Raw genomic sequence first — 22,512 nt, 5'->3', positions numbered from 1 at the left:
GAATTCCTCTTAAAATGGTATATTCTGTACTATATTATAAGTGTTTTCTTGTTATCTTGCAAAAAGTTAAAAACCAAATTCTCATCTCCACCAAAACTGTACTATCCCTTTAAACTGACAGGCACTTCAGATGTAACTGGCATCATTATGTAGATTATGCAACATTGAACAAATTTCTGACTTTCAATTGGCATTATATATGGCTAGCTCAGTCCTAGGATAAAAAAGAAAACAACAGGAAGTTTTCCTACACCAATAAAATGAAAAAGAATAATGCACTTTATAAATTGTTATGAGCAAATGATTTCTAATTGTATCATTCTTCGCTCACTTTGAACAAATGTCTCTCAAGTTGGCTGTGAAGTGGACAAAAGGTCATTACCTACACTGTGGCTCATGACTGACAAATAACGTCACAATAAAAAGACACAGGTTTCAGATATCCTAAACAGAAACACTTTACAAATTGAAGGCCTGTGTTAGATTTTTAGAAATCGGTCATTTGGTCATGACTGCTAATCAGGCATTGCACAACAATGCAGGCAAAAAACTGTACCCTGAAATATCAAAATTGTACAACATGGCTACTGATAGTCATGTAGCATGTATCTTGAGATGCAAAATTTTTCCAAAAAAAAGGAGAAAAAATACAATAAAACGTCCTCTGAGCTTTGATCCAGTTGAAATTGAGATGACCTTCGACAGTGGCTACTCGTCCTTGGTGGTGCCGGCAGTGGTCTGGCGGACGGCCACCCGCCTTAAATCCTCCTTGTTGAGCCAGAGGCCCAGGAGGATAAGCAGGTGGCAGGCATGGAGAGCCCCAGAGCTCAGGGAGGTGGAGGGATAGGTATTCCAGCACATCTCAATCACCCCCAGGATCAGCAACCTGTTGATTGTGAGCCAGGAGTATTAACACCTCTGATAATGTTGATGATAACAATGATAATGATGCTAAACATTAAAGGGGATGGCTAGTAACTGATCAGTGGGAATGCTGGGGGATGATTGTTCAAATCCTTGTGGGATTCATTTACAGTAGAAGTGGAAATTTTCGCGGTGTTGAAAGTTTCGCGCATTTCACGCAACCAGAAACTAGTGCAAAAATAGAAGCACACGAATATTTTTGCTTGCCATATGTTCCTGTGCATGATGTCTTGATTCCGTGGAATTAAAAACACGCAAAACTCTTCTAACCCCGCCAAGCACAAAAAATTAATCTTGCGAAAATATCCACTTTTACAGTCACAGTACATTATATATCTATTGTTGTGTGAAAATTATTTGCTTCAGAATGGTCTCATATTCAAGTAATGTGCAGTTTAAGGCCCCGTCACTGTACAGGCATGCTAACCTGGAAACATTAAACTGCACATTACTTGAATATGAGACCATTTTGAAGCAAATAATTTTCACACAACAATAGATATATAATGTACGGTACTCTTAAATGAATCCCACAAGGACTGGAACAATCATCCTCCAGCATTCCCACTGATTCCCACTGATCAGTTACTAGCCATCCCCATTAATAATGATAACAATAACAGTAATACAGACAAGTCATATAAGTAACGGCATACTCCTTGTATAGTGCATATCAAGGAGTCTAAAGGGCAGATAGGACTTGAGGTGAGGCTAACCAGCATAAATTATGCACAAAACATCTTGTCAAACTACTCACGGTAGTAGCGATCTGAGCGATATACAGCTATTCAACCATTCTTGAATTGCTCTTCTACATCATGTTCAACTTGGCTTCAATTAACCCTAACTAGGCCAGGGAGGGCCTCAGAGGCCCCCCCTCGACGTTCCGCACGATGTATCGCTAACGCGAAAAGCTATCGCCGCGACGTTTCATGACTTTTTTCTTTCGAGTCTCCCGCATCTTTTGACACCAAATTTGCGATGCCCGGGCGCGCGGTTCCGAAGTTGCGCATAAATATGTACGTGCATGTCAGACCAAAAATTGCTCAAAAACATGAATTCGTGTACAATTTCAATGCAAACTGTGCTTACAGGCAAATTTCATAAAAGCATGATTATTTTGGGGTTTTATTGATTAAAATCAAATAATAACATATTTTCTTGTTCGGAACAATGTCGCGGACAAGTTTCTTTGAAAAAACAATGAAAAACATGAAGTCGAAAAAACAAAGAAATACATAAGAAATTCAAAAACAATAAAATACTTAGGAAATTTTTTCTAATGGCGCAATTTTTTCTCTTATATTTGCTCAGGACACTCAAAAGAATATTTACACAAAAAATGTGCCCGTTTTGAGCTTTATTTAGTGATTTATACCAAAAATAGTATGATTTCATGCATCATTATGCATAAATTAGCATAATTTAGCATAAACGATAATTCTAAAAAAATTTCACTTCGTGGTACTTTAGATTACATCACAGGCAATGTGTGTGCCAATTTTCATCGCGATCGCGCGGTCGACGGCCGAGATCTGGAGGGGGGGCCTGGGAGGCCCCCCCCCCCCCGGCTCTATGATCTTCCTAAATAGCCCGGCCTAGTTAGGGTTAATGGAGGAAAATCTCTGGAATGGAATGATAAAGACCTCATAAAAATCAGTTTGGTAAACTATTGTGCATTATCTTGTGGATAACTTCTGAGTTGATGACATCATCATTTCAGCTAATTTGCACAGAACGATGTGGTTGCCATTCCTTGACACAATTTCCAATATTCTACTACTAAAGTTTGATTTCGACCCAAGTCTTCCGTTCTGTTTGTCATTATTTTTTAAAGACCATTTGCACATGTAGTGTCAGACAAAATATCACTTTTAGGTGACCCTTTAAAGGACAAGTCCACCTTCATATACATAAGGATTGAGAGAATGCAGCAATATTAGTAGAACACATCAGTGAAAGTTTGAGGAAAATTGGACAATCAGTTCAAAAGTTACGAATATTTTAAGTATCTGCGCAGTCACTGCTGGAAGAGAAGACTACTACAGTATATGATGTCACATGCGTACAACTATATAAGGAAAATAAAAAGAGAACTTCACAAAACTTTACTTTTTGAATAAAGTGCACAGTTCTTTGACTTGTTACTGACATATGTTAAGGGTAATATTATTCCCCCTGCCTTCTGAAAGAGAGAAGTCGAGTGTTCTTTTGTTATGCGAGAAAAATGGAAATATGTTGAATTTTCTTTATTCTTTCTTTATATCGTACTCATGTGACATCACAAGCAATAGTAGTCTTTTCATCCAGCCATGACTGAGCAGAAACTTCAAAAATTCATAACTTTTTAACGGATTGTCCGATTTTGCTCTAACTCTCACTGTTGTGTTCTACTAATATTGCTGCATTCACTCAACCCACATGTCTATGAAGGTGAACTTGTCCTTTAATTATCTCCGCCAAGGAAGGAGGAGGTTCACTGTGATCATCAGGGTTGGTTTGTCTATTTGCAAAAACATATCTAAAAGTTCTGGAATGGACTTGAATAAAACTTGCAGGAAAAGTTGATAATGACACAAGGAACAAATGATGAAATTTTGGTAGTGATCTGGGAATTTTATGGATTTTTGATCTTTTGGCATAAAAGGTCAATGAACTTGGGCTGCGAGTTCTAGCTGCGCATACTGGATGATTACATTCGCCGCTGGGGTGACAAGACCTTGTATCTGCAATTTTGGTGAAAATGACTGTTTTTAGATTAATGGTCAGTTAATCAGTTAAGTGATGTCCTGTCCAAATCCTATGTCTTACCCCAAAAATTAAGCCACCACAGCATGTTAAAGGAATGTCTATCCCATTGGATACTGTGCTTCGGCTGCCATGTTTTTTTGCTCTCCTGAACATTTGACATTTTGTAGATACGGGGTGTGCGTGCTCTGCTTAGGCAAGGCACCAGGCAGCTGACAGATGATGGCGTAAAAGGCTTTTTTATTTGCAATTTGTAAGCGTGAATGGCTAGAAATGAGTGGCTGGCTTGGTGGAGATCTGCGCTTTCACAGTGCCTTTCTAGTTTTCTTTCTTTGGTGAAACTTCTTTGATTTTTTTTTTTTTTATTAGATTCAATTGTTGATTACAGTGAATGAAACTACCGTATTTCAAAGTTTGCTGCTCTTGTTGGAATTCCTGTGCCTGCCTCCTTCAATTCCATTTCATCTACCTCATCCACTTTATTTACACAATATTGCTACAGGACAAACCATGGTGAATGCATTAAAGAAACTTTCAATGGCAAAATTATGCACAGTCTGCTTTAAAAATATTTTTGGCGTTTTCTCTCTTTCATTCACTCTGTCTATCTTGGCCACTTACCTGAAGACATCTGGATAATCCGTGCTCCATAATAAGTATGGCAGGGTGTGAAAATACCACACGTAGAACTGATAATGAAGTGTACGGCTGAACACCATACCAATGAAGTTGGAAGCAAATAATGTGCCAACAATATGTACTGTGGTGTCAAGGTAAAAATTTGGAATCAGATGACAAGACTGATAAACAGATGACCTCTTAGCTTCTAAAACCAGCACTGAAATAAAAGTAACAAAATAGAGAAAATGTGCAGCATCATGTCATGTCCATATTGACCCCTATTGACCCGTTCCATACTGAATTCTTAATTCCTGTAGACTTAATACATAGGCCATCAGGTTGCCGTATGGGACAGGTTAAAGATAATATAAAGTTTTGGCACCTCAAAAGTTTCCCTGAATTTCCTGGTCTTAGTTTGTGTTTCAGGTTAAAGTAATAGTAATGGTTTCGTACCAGAGCCGCCGCCGCCGTACGGCGGCAAGGTAGTACACGTATTGTACGATGCATGATAACTGTGACCAGCAGCGTGTGGCAGCCCCATCTTATCTATTCATGGATTTGAAATTTGTGTGCATGTGATGTGTGCGCATGCGCTGGCCGTAGTATTCCGTGTATGTAGCTCTCCCAAGGTCCTCTCGACCGAGTCACATTCAGTCATCAATTCTAACAGAAAGAGACTGTTGGCAGAACCAAACATTGCCCGACAGCCCCGGTGCTACGGTGCAATTAACTCACTGATAAGAGGCCAAAGCTTTTGAATTCTTAACGGTCATCGAAGCGCTGTGCGGAGGGAAGGACAAAAAATCTCGAAAGTTCACCTCCTCGTATCTCCCTTATTTTACCACCAAATCCCTTGAAACTTCACACATATATCAAATATGAATATATCATCCTTCATATGATTTTTGGGCGAAAACGCTGATGTATCTTTTGAGATATGTGTATTTTTCTGCTTGAGTCGACTGTGGGAAAGGGTTACGATTTTTTCCCGACACAAGTCTGCGCCTGCATGAATATGCATTTGATCAACATATTACTAGTCTGTATACACCAGACTCACTACCTGCGAAGTCTCGTGTTTGTGCAATTAGTAGTTAGGTGAAAATAAGAGCAAAAAGACAACCAACTTTAAGAGAAGATACTGGACATGCACAACTAGATCATCCTCCTGCGCATGCGTTTTCTACTGGTGAGTGCACGCTTAGCCAATCAGCGGTGTCAGGCTCGGCGCAATGCGACAGAGGTCGATTTTCGGTCAGCAGGGTGGTGAGTGGGCAAGAGAGGAACCCTGCTTTGTGCTTCAACTGTTTCAAGCAGCACAAAAACCAATACATCGGACTGCGTATTCCTTACGCCATGGATTTTACGTGGGTCACAAGTGACAGTGATCTCGATTTTTTCCAGACATAGCTGTGCGCCAAATGATACAGAAAAGATATTTGGAGAGCAGCATGGATATACTACCATAAGTCATATACCGAAGTTTCATTTTTGTGCAATGAAGGAAAATGTGAGAAAATAACACTTGTTTTGAGACCAAATTTTCTGTTTTGGAAGCTAAGTTTCGACATTATTTTCACACGTTTATCCTCAATAAAACCCCAAATAACTAACATTACGAGTTAGAGAATAGTTTCTTCTTCAGTTTGCTGTATAGATTTAATCATTTGATGGCTTTGAGGTGAGATATTGCGATTGTCCTGCAACACTTCCCCAGCGGTTTTACGCACACAAGCTGTCTACTTTTTGCAACTGAGGCTTCGAGGTCATAAGCTTTTGGCGAGTTAATTGCACCCTAGCGCCGCGCCTGCCGAAGCCTGTTTTCAATACTTCAACTTTATAATTGGTAAGTCTTCAAATTGAAGAAATTTTTAGATTTTAAGTTGATATTTACCCGAGATACTAAATCTGTCATGATCCTGAATGCTACAATGCGAAGCCCCACTACGCTATGCATATGGGGCTGCTGGTCGCAGTTTATTTCGTGATTACTAAGACATGAGAGCACTTTGGGGCGAGTGAGTCTCACAGTGTTAGTTGTATGAAAGGTACCGGTACTTTAACCTGAAACACAAACTAAGACAAGGAATTTCAGGGAAACTTTTGAGGTACCAAAACTTTTTATTATCTTTAACCTGGTATTTAACATGTTCCTTACGCTCCTTAATTTTGTGCTAAATTTTATTCCAGTAAACAAGAAAACAAAAACATAAACATTTTGTTATGGTTTAGAGGGAAATATCACGGCCATGTCTTTCTCCAAGCACTGGTACTTTACAGCCTGGTGTAGTGGTACTACATTGTATGTTATGTGATTAGTAAAATGCAACACAGCACACTAAAAAACTAAAGAACAAATATACAAACAAACAAACAAAAACAATGCATTACCTGAAAGAAACTTTTGCCTACAGATGGGAAATGGACAAAAAAAAAATAACTATAATGACTTCACTTCTGTTGCTAAAAATAAAATGTTCTTTTGTTGGAAACCGCACATTCAATTTGTGCATTACAGTTTTAAAGCTACAATTTGTTTGAACCCTCTTTACTTGACAGCAACAACAAAGCACAAAAAGAAAGATATTCATATAAGAAACTCTAATCTTTCGATCCAAGTCATTTTCTGGTCAGCATAACACAAATAAACATGAATTTAGGCTATGAATGCTGAGACTCTTGTTCATATTTTGAGGAGCTGGTAAACAAGTTTCCTGTACATGAGTTGACGCACAGTAACAGGTTAATGTCTTATCTGAGGGAGGCAATGTTATTGCCTATTTCAAGAGGGGAAGGCATGAATATAACTAGAAATGTCGCTAAGGTGACTGGTATGCCTCCGCCATAATGCATGGTTCTCCTAATAGGGCTATAGTACATGTGGACAATGTGTGATTAAATTTTCACAAAATTGGCAAAATATTAAAATGACAAGTTTGTCACAATTGTGTTGAATGTTCACTTTCCTTGACCTAGGTTTAATTGGATGAATAGGAGAGCATGTATTTGGAGATTTAAGAACTTTAACTTGACTTTGATCCATTCATAAGTTTAAGCACTGAGTAATTTTCAAGGTATGGAGAAAAAGTGCAATTTCTGTATTGAATAGTAAATTGTTGCCATTTTCATCTGGCCTTTGACCCTTAAATTCATATTAAGATAATCACTGCCAGGCAGAACATGCATAAATATGTAGTATCAGGATAACTTGAACCATTTCCTAGATATGGAGGAAACAGTCAGTTCAGCACTTTCACTTGATCTTTGACCTCTTGACCTTTAAAAAAAAGAAAAAAAAAAACTTACCAGAGAATCTCTATTGGGTTTACATATACATGCATACACTAAGTGTAAAAAAAACATAATCCTGCTGGCATTGCATAAATATGAGGGAAATAGTAAAATTCTGAAGTGTTGCCCTTGACCTTTGACCCCTTACCTTTGACCCCATGAACCCTAAATTCTCTAGATAATCACTGCCAGTCAGTACATGTATACATACTATGTTCCGTAAAGATATCTTGAACAATTTCCAAGGTAGAGAGAAAAAAATGAAATTTTAATATTTTTACTTGACCTTTTGACCTTTGACCTCATGACCCCAAACTTTCACCAGAGAATCTTAATTGGGTAATACATGTATACACTAAGTTTCAAGAAAATATATTCAGGCAATGCATAGATATGGAGGAAATAGTGAAATTTTATGTATTTGACCTTGACCTTTTGACCTTTGACCTTGAGCATGTGCACCCAAAAGTTGATAGGCACAACTTCACCCCCTAATACACATACATGCCACGTTTCATTCGGATACCTTTAAAGGTTTTTTAGTAATGCTTGCCACAAAATTCATTATCGATGGACGGAAGGACGGACAGACGGAAGGACGGACGGAAGGACGGACGGACAACCCGAAAACATAATGCCTCCGTGCCCGGCACCACTTCGTGGCGGAGGCATAAAAACAATAATACCCAGCTAGACTCCATGGGAATTGAACCCAGGCCCTTTAGATTGGGAAACAGATGTGTTGCCAACTGAGCCACCTCATAACCTTAATGCTGGATTTACTCCCATGACCAACAAAACAATGAACTCCACACACTCCAAATACTAGAGAAAGGGCTCACACATGTACAAAGAAAAAACACGTCTTTTATAAAAGACTTATGGCATACATTGTAGATATGATAAAAGTGATAATGATAGGTAACAAAAGGATATAATTGGGAGTGAGAACACTTCTATCTGGAATGGACGGTGTCTTCAGTAGTGCAAATATGCCACCATTCCTCCTGTTGGTTTTGAAGAAGAGATAAGGAATATCAAGAATATATCATGATAGATTCTATATGAAGCAACACTTTGCAGTTGCTACATGTACATGTAAATGTCTGTGCAAGCACTATTACCCCGCTGAGGATGGGTCCCGAGTATACTCGGGCAGGTGTCTATGGGAAATGCGTGTTGTAGCGAAATCAAACCGTCCTCAACGGGTTAAGGGATAAAACAAAAACAAGTAAAACAAGGGTTAAAGTTTTATGTGACATAATTAGGGCACAAAGACAAGATCTGCCTCTTGTAACGCCAGTAAAAATTATGGCACTGATATGACACACTGTCCAATTAAAAGTAAAGAATGTTGCTGGATTTTGTGAAAATCCTGTATTAAGCTTCCTGTTTGAATTAGTGAAAAGGCACAGCTTGTAGGCTACTTGCATGTTCTGTACAGTGCACTTCCCAAGAATTTCATTTGGAGTAGTCACACAAGAGTCATCATCTTTAATAGAGGGATGGTAGTATATGTTGAGATGAGGATTCAGCTTTTTGTAAGATACTTAGAAACCACTTTAAAGGGTGTGTACAGTTCTGGTTGAGGTGAGGATTTAGCTTTTAACGTTTTGCGAGATATTCAGAAACCACTCCATGAGATGTCAAAGAACATGCTATTCTAAGGGGTATCAAAAGTTTATTTGATGAAAATTTTTTTTGAAATGGCCGAGATATCCAAAAACAAGGTGAAACAAAGAGATCCTAATAAAAGACGTGGCCTGTCGCCTTTTATCATTATCACTTTTTTGGATATCTCAGCCATTTGAAAACCAATTTTTATCAAATAAACGTTGAATCCTTCTTTAAATTGCATGAGCTCTTTCATATTTCATAGGTTTCTCATCATCTTACTTAGCAAAAACATGAATCCCCACCTCAACCAGTACTGTACAGTCCCTTTAAGCATACAATTCTAAAAAGAGTTCAAAGTTTAAATGATGAAAATCAATTTTTGAAATGGCTGTGATATCCAAAAACAAAGTAAAACAAAGCAATCATTAAAAAGGTGGGTCCCACCTTTTATTAGAATAGCTTTGTTTTATATACCTGAGCCATTTCAAAACCAATTTTCATCAAATAAACATTGAATTCTTCTTATATCCCTTTTATACTGGGCACAACTTTTAGCTCGCTTCTGAAACGAGCTAACTTTAGCTCAGGCCAAGTCGTTTTATACTGCCATTCTTGACCACCCAAGGTTACGTGCAAGACCAGACCTATCGCCCCCCCCCCCCATTACCCTGCTGTCCTTTTAACGAGCGCGAAAATTCAGTGACAGTCTTCATGCTTACTTGCGAGTACGAATACAGTTCTGTTGTTATACGGTACGCTACTCGCAAAATTCAACCTGTCATTGGCATATATATATATATATATGTATAGTGTATTCGTACTGAGCTGGTCTATTTTTTTTTTTACGATTTAATCATGTCGTTTGCTGGTTCAAAGAGTTCATTGCATTGAGAGTTTTACCGAACAGTGAACACACCAATGCGCTGCGTAATACACAGCCCGCCGGTGGCAACAGTACAGCAGTAAACGTACATATTGGCAGCCCGGAAGCACTGTATACGCTTTCTGGTCACATGTCAATGAATTAAGCCGCAACTAAACTCGCTAACCTTTTATACCGAAGTTAGCTCGCTTCTGAATCTGACCTGAACCACCCCCCTAGAGGGGACTAACTTTAGCTCGGACTAACTATTTTTCGACCTTTTAAACTGAGAGTTAGCTCGCTTCAGGTCCGCACCCGAAGCATGCTAACGCCCAGTATAAAAGGGGTATTAGAGTCATAACTTCGTTCACATTTTCATAAAAGGTTTTAATCATTTCAAACACTTATCGCAAAAAAAAATATATATATATTAAGAATCTGAAGCCCCCACTCGACCAAAACTATACCACCCCTTTAACCCTTTGACATCTGTTACCTGTTCCAGCGGTGTACCACAAAGAGGAAGAGGACGATGATGTGTAGAGCTAGGAGGGTCAGCTGAAAATGACGATTGAGGAAGATCTCCTCCGGAAGGAAACGCCAGTTGACTGTCCACTTGAAGAAGAACTGTCGGCTGAGCTCGAAGGAACGGAGGAGGTAGCCTTCCGGGTTCTCCAGCAGAAAGGGCCAGGCAAGACCGAGCTGTGGATGATTTCAGGGAATCATTATATTATGTCAACTTGGCCCTTAAATCTCATTTTAACAATAAGAAAAGAACACCAGGTCACCGTTTCATGAAAGTTGTCAGTCTCTGACAACTTCAGTATAGAAATAATTGGTTTTGTTTGTTCATTTTTTTTCCATTATCTGGGAAGATGGCTGGATAGCCCATATTCAGTTTTGCTAAGCTGGTCTTCCATGGGGTCCTGTTGGATGTGAGGCTGGACCACTGCATCGGGTTAAACACCCTGCACTTTGAGATGAATGAATGAAGTGGGATCTTTTACGTGCGTGAGTTGTGATTCTCTCACACGGGACCTCCATTTTATGTATGTCCTATCCGAGGGATACATTGTAGATTGTTTTGCCTCTTGCTAGAGGGGATGGTATGATTACACACAACATTGCTCATTCCAGACTCTGGATCGAACCCGCATCGCTTGGGTCAGAGGTAGACGTGCTTCCGACTGAGCCAACTCACCGCCCTTTGATTTTGATTGGCTTAGATGCTCTGGTGTCTTGATCGTTACCACGGTGATTGTCAGAAACTGAAAACTTTCATGAAATAGTGCCCAGGAAAGGGTGCCTCAAACTCTAAACTTATTTGTGCAATTACTTTCACTCTTAACAAGTACAACATCTGTCATAAAGAAAATGAGAGAAAAAAAAACACCAAAACATAATCAAAATGAATTAATTAGCTCAATGAACACTGTTCAAAAATGATACAACGTGCCTCAAAATATAAAAATCATAATGGAGATGGTTGTACGAAATTAGATATAATGACAAAAATAGGAGAGTAAGAAAATCAGGAATGTTACAAAGCATAAAGAGGCATCATTGTGTGAAAGACTGTAATAAATAAAACAAAGGAAAATATATTATAGAACTTTATAAATCAAGACACGAATCACATGTAAAAATAGAGAAAATTGAACAGAGTATGATAAACAGAGCAAGACAAGGAAATCTAAAAAAAAAGTAGGAAAATAATTAAAGATACTAGGTATTCGGGCCCATTGATATAAATACAAAGGTGAGTTGCACGAAGCATTTGACAGAAAACATGTTTAAAACATTTTGGAGGATGTTTGAAAATAAAAAAGTTATTCACTGCCATCATCATTTTCATCACAAAGATGATAATGATAACGTTTTCAAATATCATTACAACTTCTACTGCATTTTATGTATTCTAAATATTTAAAGAAATAAATGCTTCTAATTCACCTGAATCAGGCCACAGATTGCTAGCATTGGAATGGTTAACCAGAAGCCGTATTCCGTAAGTAGAAGTAGAAGTAGACCCGGGGCAAACAGGAGAATGTTCATCTTGATGCTCACTGCAAGGCTATGGTAGTGCAGAGTTACAAAAGAAGCATTCCAATCCATTTACTAGATTACAAAATGTCTAGATAAGTTTTGAAAGGGAATAAAATTCTTCTCATGTCTTGTGAGCCATTATGAATGAAAGTTATTTTGGAGACATTTCCAACATTTTTATTTAAAAATTTTTTTTTTTTTTAAACAATGTAATAACTATATCGAAAGAAATTCAAAATGAACATAATACACGTAACTGCTAAATTCCTATTTTATTGAAACCTGTAACTGATATTGAGAAGCAACACAAATCTTTAATTTAACTTTTGATTGAATAATACTGTGATGAAAACAAGGTTATGATACTGACATCTCATCCTTTTTGGGGTTTGCCCTACTGATCTTTAATGAAATCTAAAGAAGGGCAGTACAAATTTTACTTGTGTACTAATGCTGTCTCTACAAATACCTGTGGTGACCTTATGATTGTAGAGTTGTACATTAACTGCACACATAGACATATTTTTAGATAATTATCTAACAATCTGTATGTGTGCAGTTAACACGTTGAGGACAGACTGAACCCATAGACCCCGGCTGAGTATATTCAGGACTCGTCCTCAATGGGTTAATGTTAATTAAATAATTAATTACATTAATGGAATGTGAATAAACAACTTAGCACATTCAAAATTGACTCACATACAACAAAAAGGGGAGAAGAAAAATGGTACATGGGCTCCTCTAAATCACTTCTCTATGTCAAGTCCAACAGAAACTTAAGCCAAAAGTGAGCCTGTTATTCTTGTTCTGATTTCACGGACTAGTTCCATAAACCCTACCTGAAAAACATGCAGCCAACTGTCCATCGTCTGTCCATAAAGAGAGCCACAGCAACATAGAGGAAGTACATAGCCACGGGATCATTGAAGAGACGGAGGACGAAGATTGAATGGATTCGATACGATGCACAGCACATGAAGAAGAACACATACGGTGGAGTCTGCATATGAGGTTCCCACACAAACATACACAGAGAATTACTTTATCTTGGGATGCACACAGAATTAGTTTATCTTGGGATGCACATAGAATTAGTTTATCCTGGGATATGATCAAGCACACCAGTACAAACTGTGTACGGTACATTAAATTGCATTTGCTTCTACCACCTGTTGTGTATCTATCTCTGTATCAACGAAAGGTTAGTGTCATTCTTTCCTGGAGGAACAACGCCTATCACTGTGAATACATGTAGGTGTCGAATCTGAATTGAAACAGAAACAATGCAAGGGATCACTTGTCAAACAAACAAAATGTACACTCTCAGAATTTTGGAGAGAGTGCACATTACTGTAAAACTTAAACATTTGCAGCTTGAAACTTGCAAAATGACACTGGCATTCAATGCATTGTAAGACAAAACCTTTTTACTTTCATTAATCTTAGCTCATTGAAAATTAATGGAAATTTCATCCATGTGAAAATTTCTGGATTTACAGTCATGCATATGCACTTTTATACCTGCTACAGGGCACACAAGAAATCTTGATTTGATGACACACTCAAGATTGAATAAGGCTTCTTCATTGGCTGTGTGAACATATCTCAGCATCTCCCAATGTTAACATTAATGTATGACAAGGAAACAAAGATACACTCATTCACTCGTCCAATGAAATCTGCTCCCAAATCTCATGCCATTATTTGGACCTGTGAGAAGCCACATTGGGCCACTCTCAAAAGTCAGATCCACAATTATCCTCACTGCCTAGTCCCTTTACAAGGACCAAAAGCCATTCGTAGTCCCTGTGGACAACACTTGCTCATACAAAAGATTCAGGTGCTTCTTTCTGAATAGTGACCACATTAGACAGATCTTAATCCAACCTTTATGTAAAAAACAAATACCACAGTAAAGAAACAGCAATTTGACTAAACCATGCACCTGATAGAGGACTACAGCTGTACCACTGCTTTCTTTAATACATCATCTACAATAGCCTAACCAGTGAGATTTTGTCTATTTAAAATGTAAGGTATCACTAATCATGAAAAAATAAATACTTGTTTCTTCTTATTCTCTCGAAAATATATGAGCACATTTCCCACCATGACTAAGTTTGATATTGATCATTCAACAGACATGTCAACAAAGAAAGAAATGGAATTTAACAAAATCATTGTCACAAAGACAAAGGCACTTTAGCTCACAAGTCACAAATTGATCTTTACCACTGTACTTTACTGAATTCTGTTTTTGATATGAATAAGAAAAATAAAATCAAATTGTATCCTTCACAGTATGAAATTACTGCAGTGTGGTATGAATCTAGTGATGGTGACTTGTACATGATAACGGGCTGCAGTGCTTAGAATACTGCCAATAGACACAATTTTTTATACAGCACTGCAGTCTCCGTATAATCTGCTACTCCACTTTATGCGCCATGGTGTAGACCCCCAGTGAGCCACATTACATGTATTCTGTGTCTGCAATGACATACCACGCATGCTGTACATTGTATATGTAGCGTAGATACCGTAGGTGCATTATCAGTGTATGGTGGATGTGAGAAGAAAGAAACAGTATGCACTCCAGCTGAGCATTTAATTGGATAAGAAACTCCCCCCCCCCCCAGAGTACTAACATAGGTTGTGAAATAAAAATACCATCACCTCTTTATATGCATTTGTGGGGAAAAGTTTTAAAAAATTCTATAACATTCTTACATCAAGTTGAAGTGAATGAAACCCATACCAATCTTTTTAGTTGATTTTGCTTTTTAACTCATTGAGGACAAGCTGATTTTGCTATTTTGCATGCATTTTCCCCATCGATTGATCTGCCTGAGTTACACTAAGGACTAAAACTGGTTAAGATCAACATGGACATGAAGTGAAACTGCACTCAGCTGCACTCACTTAACATAAAATCGGAAACAAACTGTGTTACATGTACTTCAGAAGCAACTCTCTAACCTTCTTTGTCCTGATGTAGATTCGAAACACCACAAGTATGGTCATCAAGTACAGGCCCATGAATATGTACTGGGCAAGCTTGATATTAACACCTCTGTCAGTGGCATAGTACAGAGCCATGAAGATGTACACAAATCCTGCTGGGTACCTAAAGTGGGGCATGATGGAGTAAGGAAAACAGAAGAAAAGATTACTCAGCATAAATGATGCAAGAGTTACATATAATTCAGCTTGATTTAGTTTATTTCACTGTGAATTGCTTTATTTTCATAATCATTCATTTTTTGATTTATTTTTGATTTCTGATAGCTTTAAAATGGCTGTATCTCAGTGGAACCACTGCTACCTACGTTAGTGGTACAGAAAAGGTTAATTTATTTTCACCTGGTTTATCATAACACTGATCTATCAATGCCACCTTACCTATGGCTAGTTACAGCAAAATATAACTGATCATAAGAAGTGAAAATACTTGAATGATATCAACACCATGATCTCGGTGTGAAATGTGTGCCAATGTAAAGGTTTGTGACTGTATAATATACTATGGGCTATTCTGTGAACTCTACAGTAGTATACATAAAGATTTAGATGGTACATACATTGTATGTAAATAGATAGGTGGGAAGTGGTGTCCTTCATTAATTAGTATCCAGGAGGATGCCGGGGTCTACTTACACGAGAGGACCAGTGTCTCCCTTAAGCTGCATGTAGTTGTAGGAGCCATTTACCACACCCTCTACTTCTTGCATGTACGCCTTCCAGTCAATCTCAGTATCTGTTGGTATTAATAATCACACAATAAGACACATTAAAACATACAAACAGTCATTAACTCAGCCAGGGCTATGCTTTAATTTGCCTGGTCATTCAGCCCCCCACTTTTTGTGCAGCATTAAAAGGAATAGGGCCTACATAAGGTGTCATCACTTTGCCCCCCCCCCCCCCCCTCAATTTTTTACCCAGGAAGTACTGCACATGTGGCACTAAAAAGAAATAGACAGAGATCTTGAAGTGTGAGTGCGGAAAGATTAAGTTTTTGCACTGAAGACCCCACCCCCTTTTTTTTTGCTTGTCAGCTGAAAAAGCTAAAATTTGAAGTGGAAGGGGAGAGATGAGCTGAAGACCTTTTTTTTATTTTGCGCGTCGCTGAGGAAACCCAGAAGTGCCCCCCCCCCCCCCCCAAAACGCTCTGCCGGCTGTGTGATGTTACTGGATGTAGACCTCTAGACCTATCATGCAATGTGCACATGGTGCATGTTGTCGTTCATGTTGCATGCATTCTCACATGCGAACTTTTGGTACACTTATGGTACCGTATCCTTTTGGAGCACATCGGGAAGGGGTACACTACAGTATGGTACGGTACACAAAGTTTAGGCTATGTAGGACTTTAAGAGCGTTTGAGTGCTCCTCTGGAGCAGGTACAGTACAGTACAGTATGATTAACCCCTGGGCGCTCCTTGTTCATGGTTAGCAGGTTAACGTTTAACACCGGCGCGGGGCGCTGTAACCAGTAACAGCACTCTGACGACTGGTATGCAATTTAGTGAAGTAATCAAGTGCACTGCGATGCTTGCAATTCAGTAAACAACTCATTGTTCAAAACGACACTTGGGTTCGCAACGAAAAGTCACATGTTGTGATACCATAACAAGATAAATCGTCATCATCTTTGAGACCGTCTTCGCGAGATGCGAATCGCCATTTTGAACACATCATGAAAATAAAATTATTTGCACATGCGCGAATGAATATTCATTTCATTTCTCGGCTAGCCGTCCTTTTTTTTTTTCCACACGCAAAATTGTGCATTATATGTGCTATGTTTTATCCATACCACTTACCAGATCAACACAGCAAGGCTGTTAGTGTTAGCGCATGCGCTGTGTAAGTTGTACTACAATACAAAGTGCGGAGGGACTAAAACCTTGGATAAAATCTTTCACTGGGCTCTTAAAACAGATCATAATGTACAATGTAACTGTTAGATCTATATCAGTGTATATGTAAATCGATTTCCGCGCCTCTGATTGTAATATATTTAAACAAAGACACAGTATCTTATTTAACAGTACTGGTATAGCTACGAATTAAAACCCTGTATTTTGGTTTCTGGTCACCAAAAAGCCATATCAGGTAGTACAACAGTCATCAATACAGAGACTCCAACTCTCCCGTTTTCGACGGGAGATCTCCCACCGAAAACCCATTTTTGCAAAATCTCCCGTTCTCCCGCTTGAGATTTGATTTCTCCCGCCCTGGCACTGTGTCTCCCAGTGGAAAGGATTTCTTACTTACATTTGAGTATATGAATATAAGAACGACCCAAGTCCAATTTTTGACCAAATTCAGTTTGACATGGGAAATTGTAGCTTATGCATGGACTCATGATAAATCCTAATTACCCCCCGAAGTGCCTGAAATGAATGAGTTAAATCTTATATTAATGTAAGAATGAAGGACTTGGGTCATTTTTACATTCATATAATAGCGCCCTCTCTCATCCTTCTCCCATCTCTATAGCAGAATATCATGTATATGAATCAAAGAACGACCCAAGTCCACCACACAAAATGGCCTCTCCACAATTAATGTAAATATTAATTGTCATAATAATATATGTTCTAATTTGTATACACAATGTTGCCTTCCCATCACAGTTAAATAGAATATCATTGGACAAATAAAAAAGATATAAATGAAGTTTTTTTGTTTAGTTACTCGAAATGATCTTCCATGGACTTGGGTCGTTCTTATATTCATATACTCATTTGTATTGCTATCGTATGTTGAAAAAATAAGCCTTAGTCTTAGCACCACAGAGCATCTAGAACCCTAGGAACTTCGCGCTTCGCACACATCAACGTGGAGTCTCCCGTTTGCTAGGGGTTTCAGGCGGGAGAATCTCCAGATCAGAAGTGCTTGGGGTTGGAGTCTCTGTCAATAGACAATAGCCATAACAGAGCTGCAATGGCAGCAATGCGACCCCGACGTCGACTTGGTACGGGTTTGGGTCGCTGCGCTGGTGCGGTTAGACTAGTTAAGAGTTATACCACAATACAGTACAGTACTGTGGGAGCACATGCTAGAGTTTGTACGTACGGGTGCGCTCGAATAATGTGCGAACGCACCCCATAATTCTAGACTAGGAAGCCTATATTTTACATTTAAAATCTAAATAAATTAATGTATCTGTCCTTCGGCTTTAGAAACTATGCCATGAGTGACTCAGTAAAATGATGGTGAAGCAATTATAAATGTACATGTACATAAGAATTTGGAACTGGTACGGATTTTCCAAGAGGCAAAGTTTGCGAGACAAACAAGACGAGAAACTAAATTTCTTAGAGGTGACAAAATTTATAATATATGGGACTGATATCGTCTTTGATGCGCTGTGTACTCACATTTTACTTTTTCGATGACCAAGACATTGACAAAAATCTCGGCGATAAATAATATTGCTGCAGAAAACCAAAGATAGTTTCTATCTTGAAGAAGAACCTTAATTGGAACGAGACCACCTTCTCTTGAAGTGGTATTTTGCTGAGCCATTTTATCAGCGCCTTTCTGCCAATTCAAAGGATAGAAGCCGATCACTCCTGACACCACATCAACATCAACGGGAAGCGTTTTTTTTTAAGACGGCACAGATTGGGGCATGGCGCGTGTTAAACCTATGGGAAAAACGTTGGGTTAGGGTTTTTGGTTATGGTTTATGGTTAGGGTTAGGGTTAGGGTTGGGGTTAGGGTTAGGGTTAGGGTTAGGGTTAGGGTTAGGGTTAGGGTTTGATGGTTAGGGTTAGGTTTAGGGATAGGGTCCCCGATAGATTTTTAGTTTCCCCAATCTGTGCCGTCTAAAAAAAACACGCCAACGGGAACCTACTAACAGCGACTACTCTTCTGGCAGCGATAGCGCGAAGCGGCATGTTGAAGTCTACACATCGCGCGCATAAAACAAAATGTTCCTTGTGCATCCGGTGGAGGGTACTTAGCCCAGGGGTAAGTGCCCGGATAGACTAGAATGCTAAAAGAAAAAAAAAAAAAAAAAAAAAAAACAAACAACAAACAAACAAACAAAAACAATACAAACACTCATGACTGATTCGTACAAATGCCCTAATTGGCCCTTCTTTCTCTTCGTCAGCATTTGTATCATGACTGTACGTCCAGGTCCAGTGACTCCAATTAAACAAATAAAATTAGATAAATAAATGGCTATGGGAGATATCTTTTTTTTTCCCCCTCACTGGGATAGTTATTATTCTCTTTAATCTGTACACGTATTACAATATATTTCAAATAACATCATACTTTTTTTCGAATTCAATACAGATTATACATCCAAGAAAAAAGGTGTCTAAGAGACACAATTTTTTCTGAAACACTTGCAACTTACGATTATTTTTTAGGAAGAATTGGTATAGTTGTAATTGTGAGAGTGCTTGTTCTTGTTTTTTGCTTAAGTTGCATGCGCAAGGGTAAATAACCAATTCCCCTATTTTTTGTTATTTTTTACGAGACAACGAGGTTAAAGCAAAGACATGTGAGACAGTTCAGTTTACACTTGCAATGGCCTTCTTAATTGAACGGACTTTATTTACAATCGATCAGGATCATACCTGTATCGACACTCTGTCAATTATATAGCGTTGTAGGGACAGACACAAACCTTACTTAGTATATTATTCTGGCGTTCAGAAAAATGCTTTTTACAACTAGGTATAAATTGAACAGATGTGCATGTACATTACCCCTCTTGACTTGTTCAACATCGAGCTCAATAATGTGGATCCACAGATATTATCCGAATTAGGAAATTCCAAACATTGACATTAAACATTCACCACCAATTATCTAACACGGTGTATCAGGGCGAGAAATCTCCAGTTTACGTTAAGTCCGGAATGTTCCGCGAAAATCCACTGAAGGGCATGCGTCCACTCGCGAGTACGGCGTCGTCGAAAGATGAGCGAGAAGGACGAGATAGGGGCGAGCGCGAATGAACTCGAACACGAAAGGTCCAGAGCGAGATGAATCGGGAACGGAATGACAGTCGACTGGATGCTCAGCATGAAGGGGGCAAGGAGCAAAGAGTCAGAATTGCCTGAAATGATGTAGATGCCGCATTGTGACAGTCATCGGAAAAGATTGAGCGGACATATAATAATCCTCTTATACACGTGTATGTAGAGTCAACAGTTTCTAATTGCCGGTTGTAATTAAATACTGATTTGGGCTGCGGTGCTGTTCTCCTCCCGGGAAAGATGCTTATTTCCAGGCTGTTGAGGCATCGGGCAGAAAAGCAAGGACTGCCAGGCGAAACAAAGTCCTCTCAAAATTTTCAGCCCAGTATTGTGGAGAAATAAGGACTGCCTGACGAAACGAAGTCCTCTCATAGTTTTCAGCCAAAAGTCATGAAGTTGAGGAGAAAATATCAGCTGATCTCGGGCAGCATAGTCAGCGGTCAATGGCAATTTCAAAGTCTTCCTAATTCCGAGTTTTCAGGGTTTTTATATGGTTCGATCATGACAGCGAAGTGGAGGTCGTGGTCGAACTCACTTCCTCTGCAGGGGTCAAAGATGCACACGAAGTCTCCGTCCAGTCTAGGGTCAGATTTTGTTTTTAGCTGCCTGGCTTTATTAGGAGGCGTCAATCAGACAGCAACTGGTATATTTCCCTGTCATCTTACCTGTTTTCATTCATACACACACAATGAGATCTATTTTCCGTGAACTTGGAAGAAAAACGACCCCGGAAACACTAAAGAGTGAGGGGTCAGTGGCGGTATTCTTCCCTAAGAGGTGGTGATTTGTTATGGTCAGTGATAATGAGGCTTTGGGCCATGGGGTACTTTATCAAAAAGTCAGGCAGAGCGGTCAACTGTCAGCTGTGGTGCTGTGCTGCAGTGTGACATTTTGCAGTGCCCATGCACTTCTAACGCCTATATCATAATAAGAAACTGTACAAATACAATATCAGGCACCCGTCCTAGTTTTAAACAGACTTTCCTTCTCTTTTCCTACACCAATGTAAATACAAGCTGCAAGAGGGTTTTGCACATTTTTCACTTTCAGGACAGAGCAGTGCACTGTGGTCACCATGGTAACGCTGTACAGCGCTGCTACAATTTCTTGCGATAAATTTCTCTTTATCATAATATTCCCTTATATTACATAAATCAAAACGAGGTATTATTTTTCTTATTTTACAAACATAAATTTCATTCACTTTACTATACAGTATATCAGCCGTTGGTATGCGAGTTTGTCAAAAACGAAAATAAATAAGAAAATTTTTAAAACAAAATGAATTGTAAATGTGAACCATTTATGTTTTGCCTCCTTGTGGTAGGATATTTCCAGCATTTCCGAACTTTCAAATAATCATTTTAGATTTAATAATATTAAAGGTAGTAGATCCGATTCGCAAACATCTCCAATATCAGTCAAATGTCATATTAACCATCATGCTAAGAAGGTTTTCTTTGTGAAATTTGGAGGTCAGTGAAATTCAAACATTAAACATCCGTTAGCCATCATGGAAGAAGTTGAGTGCAAATTCAGACCTCAGGCTTAGTGCTCAGATGTTTTGCTATTTGATTTGATCTGTCTTACTGTGCACACTAAGATACATACTGGAATGGTTATTTCTTATTTATTAAATTATAGTAGCATATTTGGTTACTAGCTGTCTCTAGGCATTTTCGAATTTGGGCTGCAAAGAGATCCACTACCTTTAAGTTAGAAGAGAGATAAGTAAATAATGATAAAATAAACAAACAAAAAAGAATGAGTTTCTTTTGTAATACTATCTGACAAACTTTTTACTTTACCATTTTACTTCATAGCTCAGCACTTTCCATTCTCTCTCATACCCTCTTACCCATTACATTTAAATGAAATACAACTAAAATGAGTTTGCATGCCTGCATAATACTCTTTGGAAATTATAAGTGAAAATGTTCTTAGGTTTTGGCTCACTTTAAAATGAGAATCAATAGAACTGTCACAACATGAGAAAATGTATAAGTAATAATCAACACTACATTTCCGAATTTGGCCTGCAAAGAAATCCGCTACCTGTAAGTTAGAAAAGAGATTAGTAAATAATGATAAAATAAACAACAAAAAAGAATGAGTTTCTACCGCCGTATCCAGAACAGAGCCTGAAACGGTGCAGGCTCAAGAAATCGTTTGTACTATAATACGTCTTGAAGTACTGTGTGATACTGTTGACTCAGACTTCTACAAAGCTGTAAGTGAGAATTGTAATCCAATCCGACTCATTACCTGAGATATTTATGAAAATATATCAATAAAGAATGTAAATTAAATAACGATGCGTCACAATGCAGTCTAACGCTCTCACAATGCTATCATACATAGGGGTTTTCACTGACTGTTTTTACTCCGGAG

At 38.6% G+C, this 22,512-nt stretch overlaps 1 protein-coding gene across 1 annotated transcript; it reads right to left on the bottom strand.

Annotated features, from left to right (window-relative positions):
* Positions 1-697: 697 nt before the first annotated feature.
* On the bottom strand, positions 698-18,649 carry LOC140239177 (dol-P-Man:Man(5)GlcNAc(2)-PP-Dol alpha-1,3-mannosyltransferase-like). The gene is made up of 9 exons (XM_072319059.1): positions 18,502-18,649; positions 15,770-15,869; positions 15,092-15,239; positions 12,952-13,112; positions 12,017-12,137; positions 10,560-10,765; positions 8,521-8,591; positions 4,294-4,429; positions 698-886 (listed from the first exon to the last, which is right to left on the bottom strand). Exons 1-9 carry the CDS (start codon positions 18,647-18,649, stop codon positions 709-711), a joined length of 1,269 nt encoding a protein of 422 aa, XP_072175160.1. The 3' UTR covers positions 698-708.
* Positions 18,650-22,512: the final 3,863 nt, after the last annotated feature.

The sequence above is a fragment of the Diadema setosum genome, chromosome 15 (genome assembly GCF_964275005.1).
Source record: "Diadema setosum chromosome 15, eeDiaSeto1, whole genome shotgun sequence".
Classification (NCBI taxonomy): domain Eukaryota; kingdom Metazoa; phylum Echinodermata; class Echinoidea; order Diadematoida; family Diadematidae; genus Diadema; species Diadema setosum.
Note: the sequence above shows the minus strand (reverse complement) of the source record. Positions and strands in the feature narration are given on the sequence as shown.

Coding starts and splice junctions, on each gene's coding strand:
- LOC140239177 (XM_072319059.1), bottom strand. CDS start 18,649: ATGGCTCAGCAAAATACCACTTCAAGAGAAGGTGGTCTCGTTCCAATT. Junction 15,240..15,769: donor GGAGACACTGGTCCTCTCGT/GTAAGTAGACCC, acceptor GCCCCACTTTAG/GTACCCAGCAGGATTTGTGT. Junction 4,430..8,520: donor AAGTGTTCTCACTCCCAATT/ATATCCTTTTGT, acceptor ACACCACAGTAC/ATATTGTTGGCACATTATTT.